The sequence below is a fragment of the Loa loa genome (genome assembly GCF_000183805.2).
Source record: "Loa loa unplaced genomic scaffold supercont3.105, whole genome shotgun sequence".
In the NCBI taxonomy this organism is placed as follows: Eukaryota; Metazoa; Nematoda; class Chromadorea; order Rhabditida; family Onchocercidae; genus Loa; species Loa loa.
Window position 1 is genome coordinate 123,494 of NW_018108285.1, and position 8,919 is coordinate 132,412.

The window sequence follows — 8,919 nt, forward strand, 5'->3', positions numbered from 1 at the left end:
CAGTAGATCGGTGGTGCAACCTTAAATATGGATCGATCAATGCGTTTCATCGCCGTTCTCGAAAAAACTGCTGGGGAAATTGGTTTCTGCAAAAGGGATTGAATAAATGTTGAATGTGGAGTGTAAAATATGAGTTACTCTCTGATACTTATCGGTATTGAACTTCAAAAAACATTTTAAAACAATGTATCACCTCATTAACTCAAAACCTGAAAAATCAAGTGATGGTTTTATTATTTTAAAGCTCCTTCAAAAATATACCAGTCATGCTAGGATCGCTTTGCTCCAAATTACTGGTTTCATTTAATATGGAGCAGTTCGATATATCTTCTCTGTCTGTAATGACAATGGATATTAAAAATCAGTGCGTTGTGGTAGTAACACGCAACTTGATTTCTTGGTTTTCTTTTTAAATTAATAGGATTTCAAATGTTGTGTTCAAAATTCGCAGGCCATAGAAGTCTGGAATAGCTATGTTCAGCACACGTTATTGTTGTAATTCCATTAAGAGCACTACACTGAATGATAAGATGTCCTTAGACAATGGATTTATATATATATATATATATATATCAGTCAAATGAAGGCCTCTGAATTATTATGAGGATTCAATTCGTCAGCAAAACAAGTACCTGTGCCGTATCCTGCATATGCACTGTCCATGGTAGATGAAAAGTGGTTCAACGAAAAATTTGCATCAGCTGATATCGAGTCCTGCTCTGAATCAGATATCCAACATAAGCGATACATTCTAAAATTCCAGTGAAAAAGATTTCCATAAACCAGAATCATTTAAATCAGTATAATATCTGCTAAAATATTAATCACATACCGAGAGTTGCTTGGTAATGACATGGAAGAATTTACAGGTGTAAGCTGATCTGAAATTGTCTGTGGAAAATTTGAAGTGCTTGGTATGGTTTCTATAATGCTCATTTTATAAGGAATAACATCAAAACAAGTTTCGCTCCTCATGTTGGGGTATGACAACATCTCTAAATGCATTTAAAATCCACAGAACTACACCAGTTTTTTTTTTCTTAGAAATAACAACAGAATGATATATACTTTCTGGATGAGGGGAATTCCAAGATAAGGCGCTCGATTGATGGACCCAATTGTCTTCGAAATAGTTATCTTCAAGAAGAAAATCACCCATGTCTTCTTCTAGGCTCTGAAAATGCCATAAATGGATTTCAAACTTCATTCAGTTTCATTTGAATTCCAAAAAACTTTCAGAATTATGTAGCAGTTTCTTAAAAATTTTCTAGAATAAAACACAAGCCAGTATAATAAAGATAACCACTACAGATTCATCATTTATCATTTATCATTAGTCGCAGGTCCTCGGTCATCCGGTTGAGACCCAAATAATATAAATCATCAATTTCAACTGTTTATCTTAAATTGACACATGAATAATTTCAAAAACTAAGAACTTCTTCGTAGCTCAAATACCTCAATTGCCTGCTTCCAGGAAGATGAAAACAGTCAGCATTTCAGATAGGTGAAAGAGGCTTACAGTAACGCTGTGAGCAGTGATGCCGTTCAACAAATGGCGTAGATTACGTAACGGTGAAATCGCTGTATGCGGTGTTATTGTTGATTCGCAGACGTGCTTAATTGCCAGTATGCCATCTTCTATCTAAAAGTTTTCACACATTCAGTTTTAGAATATTCTCAGTTTTAATATGCTAGCAACTTTAGCACCGTTTCAAATTTCATAACTTTAAATCCGAACTACTCATAGACATCAACTAGAACTTACTACTGCTAGAGGGAAAGAAAAGAGAAAAAATCATTTCTTTTTTTTGCGTTGCCAGTTCTTAGGTAGTTATTTGAAAATATAATTAAGAAACGATATTTAATAAGAAACATACCGTAAGCGTTTGAAATACCGTTTCCATATCTTGTTTGTCGGCGGATGTTTCTCCAGCTTAAAACGAAAGGATAAGCAAATAACTTGTGCACTTAAGCAAAATGACTGAGTAGGAAAACATGAAAACTTATACGAACAACAAACTTTAATGTCAAATCTTAGGTCGAAAGTAAGCCAAGTAAGAAGCAGAAATGAATGAATTCAGAACCGCTTATTGCAAAATAGAAAATTTATTATTTGAAAGTAGAAGCCTTGTATATTGAGGATAGCTCAAGAAGAACTAACAAGAAACCCCAACAGAATGAATCAAAATGATCGGACATGGAAAAATCGATAGTTGGTCAGTAAATTTTCCCCGTTTTCTCCTAAAGAATGACATTCCAGAGCATTCCATACCTGCCATCCTCCACTACTCTTCCGCAAATGCTTCTCTTTCAAATATTCTTACCCTTCTATATAAGTAGTAAAAATTCCCCCAAACTTATTAAAATTTATCCGAAATAATTTAAATTCATTAAAAGTGGCGGGGTAACGAATGATTATCCACCGAACTGAAAGACACGCGCGTCAGCAACGAATGTAACATTCAATTGTTTGTTAATGTGTTGTTCGTCACGTTTTCAGAGAGCCAACACAACATAATAATCTTTCCCACTTTTGTCTCTTTCTCTTTCTTTCAAGCCTTTCTTCAACGTTCTACCAGTCTTGAATCCACGCATAGCTTCCATCACTTACGAACTTTCCAGAATCCTCAATTCATTACTTTGTCAATCTCGATGATTGAACCTAACATTTATCTGATTTATTTTATTGTATTTGTTGTATTGTCCCGCTATTACATCGTGTTGTAGAATGGATAAAATGACAAGGATATCAAGAAAGCCCCGATTGAAGAGTAGTGCTAGGAGTCCTGCGAGGATATTTTGGTATATCAAATGACACTCATTATATAGGTGACAGGATTGCTGAAGGTTTGTTAAAGCCTGGAATATCAATTTTATGTCTAAACTATCTTCCGCTTGGAGGTATAATTTTAGATTTGGGTTTTCTGTAAATATCATCGAAGTAAAGAGCAGAGAATACATTCATCAGGCTCAGCTTTTTTTTCAAATAATTGAATTATAGACAAAATGTGCCTTTAAATTTAATTAGCACACTAAAATGTGCATCTTACCTGAGTATTTCAAAGAAACTTTAAACAATGTGATAGCAATACAAGACACCAATGCATCTCATTTCAAATCACACATAATTACTTAACGATTGGAAATTTCCATCACAACTTAATTAATTACATAGACCATTAGATACTACAGGATGCAAATCATACTATTACCCATTTCAAACTGCTTATACATCGCAAAATCGCAATTATTAAATTGACTTTCGAAAAAGTGAAGACTAACTGAAATTGTTGCCTGAATTAGAATGCTTGACCTAAATTATGATGCTCGAAATATGAGTTTTTCCATATTTCCTAGTCAAATTTGACTAGGAAAAGAGATTAATTTAGACATCATAATATACAATCACATATTTTCAAATTCCATCAATATTCAACGAGCATACCATATATCTGCTTCAGCAAACTTTAGCTTTCTTCTTGTCCACCTTAATCATCGGTGATGTCTTACCACTGAAAAGCAAGAAAATCTATGAAATTATAATTGATTATGAAATAATTCGATGAATTCAACTTAACAACTCAGTTCTACTAAAAAGGCTTATTTTCTGTCAGTGAATAGTAAGTAGTGTCGAACAACAATTGACTTCTATCAGTTCAGTAAAATTTTCGAAACCAACACTAAATCACGAATCAGAAAATAAGTGATCCACAAGTAAATATGACCATTTTTTGCATTACTAGATTAGATTATTTGACATTTTACCAGCCATTGTTTCCTCTTCACTATCTAGTAAATCTGCCACTAATATTTCGTATTCCGATTTACAGAAACGATTCCAATCGTTGAATTGTGGATCCACTCCCTGAACGAATCTCTTAAAGTTCTGAACAATATTTTGTGTACGGCCAAAGAACCATTGAAACGTGAAAGAATTTCAATATGAACAAGTGTCAATTTCAGTACGGTAATTCAAATAATCATAAAAAAACTGGATTTCGAAATCACAGCCTAGAATGTGGAAAGATGAAGAAATTTATCATACATTTGATTGAGGTCTAAACGCCATTATATAATTTTACTTATCGTCCTCAAAATGAAGTCATTACTAATTTGCAAAACATACGTTTCTATTATCAGGCAAGCAACTTTCTTGTGCAATATGCTTTATCCAGTTAATGAAAGTATTGAAGAAATATCGTGCCAGCGGAGGAGATCGTTTGAAATCGGATAATGTGAAATATGTTGATGAATGTGGCGATATCATATCTTTTAACTTAAAAATTTTCATACAAGTGAAATGTAATTGAAGGAAAGATTCAACTTGAAGAAATATAGTTAGTACTTATCCACGGATCATAGCTATTCTTGATGCAAGCACATCCTACGATGGAAGCCATTCACTGTAATGGAAATCATCGGCATGTTAGTCCCTCAAAAGCGATTCAGTCTGAGTAGACCGCATTTCTCATCAGTTGCTGCTAGTTTTTAAAAACAAAAAAATAAAATTTCACCATGTTTATCAAATTACTGAATGTTATTACGGCCATATCCATACGGATCACATTTGCCATTATTTCTTTGTAAAACCGTTCCATTTCGTCAAATGAAATACGACCGTCCCCATTTAAATCCATTATTCGAAACCAGTATTCGATGCTTAAATTGAAAAGAAATTGCCCATTTCGTTTTGAAATTTAGACTTCAAATACTCACTGGCTTAATCATTCAATCGTAATGTGAGGCAAACAGTGAGTAAGATCATCACGACTTTTGCAAAAGCCTGATAAAGTACTACCGTTATTTATTTATTCTTGTGAAGAGTGGATGACCCAAGTAACCGATGACCTACTCAACGGTTAAATTAAATGGGACAATTTGATCATTAAAACAAGCACTCTCCTTCCGTAGACTAACGTATGGCTACATTCGAAGCAAAAGATAAACTATCTCAACGGGATTTGAGGTCATTTGATAAGCTCAGATGGGCAATTTCTTACGATTCTGAAGTGCATAAATGCAGACACAAAAAAAACTATATTTACTGACCTTTTCGGGTGGCATTTGTCAACTTCTGCCAATAAGAAATTGATGAATGCAGTGTAATCTAAAGTTTGTTTCATTGAACTGTTCGGCAAAACAGCACCAGAAAAGACTCGTTGCACTACCAAATTTGTTAGTGCTAAAAACTGCCCAGTTTGGAATTAATGTAAAGAATATTTTATATAACTAGCCATTCAACTCCTAGAATCAGTTCGATGTATCAATGAATCAAAGATTAATAGCTAAAAGTAACATCTTACATGAGCTCCACATAGACAAACATAAACACCTTTACCAGTAGAAATTACTTCTCAAATCCTCAGCTTTTTTTCGGTCATAACAAAACTTACCACTATTGGAGTAAAGTGAAAGATCAGACGGTGTCAAATGATTCTTTTCATCTTTATCCAACATATAAAAGTTACAGTAAATGACGTAAAAATGTTCATAGCTAAAAAATTCACGTTCTTCATTGACCTGTGCGCTTTCTAACATCGTGATTGCCTGCAATGCCTTTTGGAAAACTTCATGGTGATCAAAATAAGATAGGTAAGAACATTTAGTTATACGAATTTTGTGAAATCAGAATGACCTTATTCGACCTGCATTAGCGCTTCATTTACATCAGCTGTAGCACCGATAGGATTGGCTATAAAATTTATTAGCACATAATACAGATAAGTAACTTACCTGTAATAAGTTTGATAACCTGAGTTCTACTATCGAAATATATTTTTTCCAAGAATGGCATGCATTCCAGAAAATGCGTGCTATAACCTGAAATATTCGAGATTTAGAATTAAACCAGCAAGTCTTATGAACCAAAAATTCTTCATAACTGTTTTTATATATGCTTGATGGAAGGCGACAGCTTCTTTTAAGAAGCTCAGTGAAGGTAATGTCTCAATTAAATCTTGAATAAGTGCTTTAAAATCATCTGCAGCAAGAAAATTTCGTCTTCCATTCGTCAAAATGTAAACAAAACGCGAAGCTTGATCGTGAGCATTTTCTTCAAATCTGAAAAAAAAATGAAAGATATGCTCAATTTAATAAATTTTAGTGAAATTCCAAATTTCTAAAGATGAAAACAAAGTTTTATTCAGCTTAAACGTGAAAGATTGGCTGTTTTAACGGATAATTCGAACTTGTGAAAGCATACTTTTTCCACCAACTTGCAAATTCATCGAAATTAATAAAACTTGAAGTTGGGGTAGAGATACAGTTGTAAAGTGGTTGTTTCCAAAGTGGACACAGTCCGCATGCTAAACAAACTTCCTTCATAAGCGATAAATCAATCTAAAGTAAGAAAGTAATGAGCAAATTTATACTATTTTGTCTCTAATCTCATTTTTGACAGATCATATTTCCAGTTCACACGTTGTATAAAAATTTCAATATTTATTTAGCAAACGCTTATTAACCTATTTTACTCCACACGTTTATTTCACACTTATTTACGTAATAATCTTGGCATCTTTTGAACACCTTTTGAATCACCTAGCACTTCTCTGAATTTCTCAACAAATTTATAGTGAATGAGATACCCGATCATTATATTTATGAAATAGTTCTTTCACAGCTTCTAGATTGTTGCAACTTTCTTTCCTACTAAGTGGGATGCCATAAGGAAAGTAAAAACTGAAAGATTTCAGTGTAAGAGGATTAAGCATGAACCAGATTTTTCAACATCTTTTAAAACTAGAAATTTAAATCGGATTTAAAAACTGATGTACGTGCCGTGGGATGTTAGATGATGTTGGATCAGCTTCTTCAAGGATGTCTACTTTATGAAGCGTTGAGGAGTCAAGATCGTTTGATGGAAGTGCTTCGAAAGAACTGAAATTTGAAGAGAAAAAACTTATATGAATTTCTAATTTTATGAGTTCCGGAATTATTCGGAATTATTTTTGATAAAACTTCTACCTTTCGTTCCGTTTTTCTTCAATTCTTTCAGGAATTAATATATCGCCGTTTCCCTGAAACATTCAGAGTTTTTCTAATTTCGTTATTTCACGATTGAACAAAATCTGCATGTTCCACCTTATTCTTATTCTACCGACAAAACAAAATTTTCCAAATTATTTTATTTGCCACATTAAATATAATGAATTCATCTGCTGATGTTTTCGCGACTTTTTTTCATAGTTATCTTCCATAGATTTAATTTTTTTTTGCACCAAATTTCCAAATTTGAAGTCCAATTTAACCATCTCGAAAGCTATCAAAAAGATCTGTGGAGAAAGCCTAATGAAAATTTCTACCCTGCATATTTACAATTTAGAAAATGAAATGTGATAATCCTACATAATTAGGACTTCTACCTATCTACAGCGCTTCAAAGTATTTATCTGCTTCCGTCCAAATTTATTACACCGGTTCAACTTGAAGCAAGATTTTTTTAAAATGAGTTGCGAAGGAAATTCTTGCAAGCTATCAGAGATACGTAATATTAAGATTTAATCTTGTATTTGCGGGTACTGTATGTTTCCTGGAATACCGAAATCAGCCCTAAGAAATATTGTGATGAATCAGGAGGAAATTAGGAGGGAACGGAAATGCTTCAAGTCAACATACTAATTATGGCTTATTGTGCTTTAAACCTATGAAAAATATTTCCTTTCCTGATCTTTGTATATATCTTTCAGGATATTGTAAGATCATTAATTTTTAGGGACTGAATCCTTGTTTGAATTACCCTTATATTTTAAACTATCAACTACTTAAGTTTCAGCTTTGCATAATAAATGCGTTTAAGACCTCAAAAGGTTTGACTGTACCGAAAGCGAGGATGATGTGCACCAAGAAATATCACTGTCATCCGGACTATCAAGAACTACGTCACTCGATGTAGCTTCAGGAGTAATATTCATTGGGTGTTTGTTATCTTGCAATACAGTACTATCCAATATTTGTGACCTTCCCAGCTTTGGCTTCAAATATTGTTTATTTATTGAAATATGATTAAGTTTGAAAGATTAGCAACCTGATGTGCAAGTAAATTAAATTTAAACACGCATATTTCAAATATATGAAAGGCGTAGAAGTTAGAAAAATTCAGTCACTTCAAAAACACTTCACTCAATTTGCCTATGGCAGACCCTTCAACAAGTTTTATACATTGCACTGATAGCACTGATAACGATACCGTATCCGTATTTTTTCCAACTAACGCTTCGTCATAATTATTCCCATCCGGCATTATAACATATGAATTCGTATTATAATTCGGATGAGATGGGCTGCTTGGTATTTGTCTGTTGCAATTCCAAGTATTCTCCTGATCTTGTTCAAATTTTTCAAACGATTTAAATCTATAAAAAAAGATACTGACAAAATGTACATTTCAACTTGGATGGCATTGCTTTAGAATCTTTTTGCATATCGCTCAGAAGTATGGAATGCTAAAAATATTCTGATTAATTCTCTTTATTAGGTGTCATACTATCGGAATAACTGAAACTCATTTCTGGACAGATGGCTATCATGAAAAGGAGAAATAATTGATATATCAAATAATCACTAAAAAGGAAGCTTACTTTTTTGGCGTTTCTAGAAGCCTTGTGAATATATCAGGATTCTAAAAAGGATTACAATCACATCCAAGTTTCAACATCATCTAACACTATCTCACTTCAAATATTCAGTGATTATACTAATGAATCCATGCTTAAACGGATGGGTTGAAATCATACCAGATGGAGTGGTGATATGCACGACGATTCACTTTTGTCATTCAAAACATCCGGAGACAATATATTTTCAAAGGTTTTGGAAGTGTGCTCCATTATTAATTTTTGTTGATTATTCCACATAACATTTTTTCCAGGATTTTTTCGACTTTTGAGCTGCAATTTAGTTTTTTTTTTTTAAAAT

At 33.2% G+C, this 8,919-nt stretch overlaps 3 protein-coding genes across 3 annotated transcripts; all 3 read right to left on the reverse strand.

Moving 5' to 3' along the window:
• Positions 1–576: 576 nt before the first annotated feature.
• On the reverse strand, positions 577–1,907 carry LOAG_10205 (hypothetical protein; the record flags this gene model as incomplete). Its single annotated transcript, XM_020448106.1, has 5 exons — positions 577–751; positions 833–923; positions 1,069–1,174; positions 1,523–1,645; positions 1,881–1,907. 5 exons carry the CDS (start codon positions 1,905–1,907, stop codon positions 577–579), a joined length of 522 nt encoding a protein of 173 aa, XP_020301721.1.
• Positions 1,908–3,742: 1,835 nt separating this feature from the next.
• On the reverse strand, positions 3,743–6,327 carry LOAG_10206 (hypothetical protein; the record flags this gene model as incomplete). The annotated part of the gene is made up of 8 exons (XM_003145733.1): positions 3,743–3,868; positions 4,130–4,279; positions 4,518–4,662; positions 5,053–5,185; positions 5,397–5,550; positions 5,737–5,823; positions 5,886–6,063; positions 6,206–6,327. 8 exons carry the CDS (start codon positions 6,325–6,327, stop codon positions 3,743–3,745), a joined length of 1,095 nt encoding a protein of 364 aa, XP_003145781.1.
• A 425-nt stretch (positions 6,328–6,752) lies between these two features.
• LOAG_10207 (hypothetical protein) lies at positions 6,753–8,858 on the reverse strand (the record flags this gene model as incomplete). Its single annotated transcript, XM_003145734.1, has 6 exons — positions 6,753–6,882; positions 6,970–7,022; positions 7,824–7,976; positions 8,120–8,357; positions 8,583–8,623; positions 8,739–8,858. The coding sequence occupies 6 exons, from the start codon at positions 8,856–8,858 to the stop codon at positions 6,753–6,755; spliced, it is 735 nt and encodes a 244-aa protein (XP_003145782.1).
• Between the last annotated feature and the right edge of the window lie 61 nt (positions 8,859–8,919).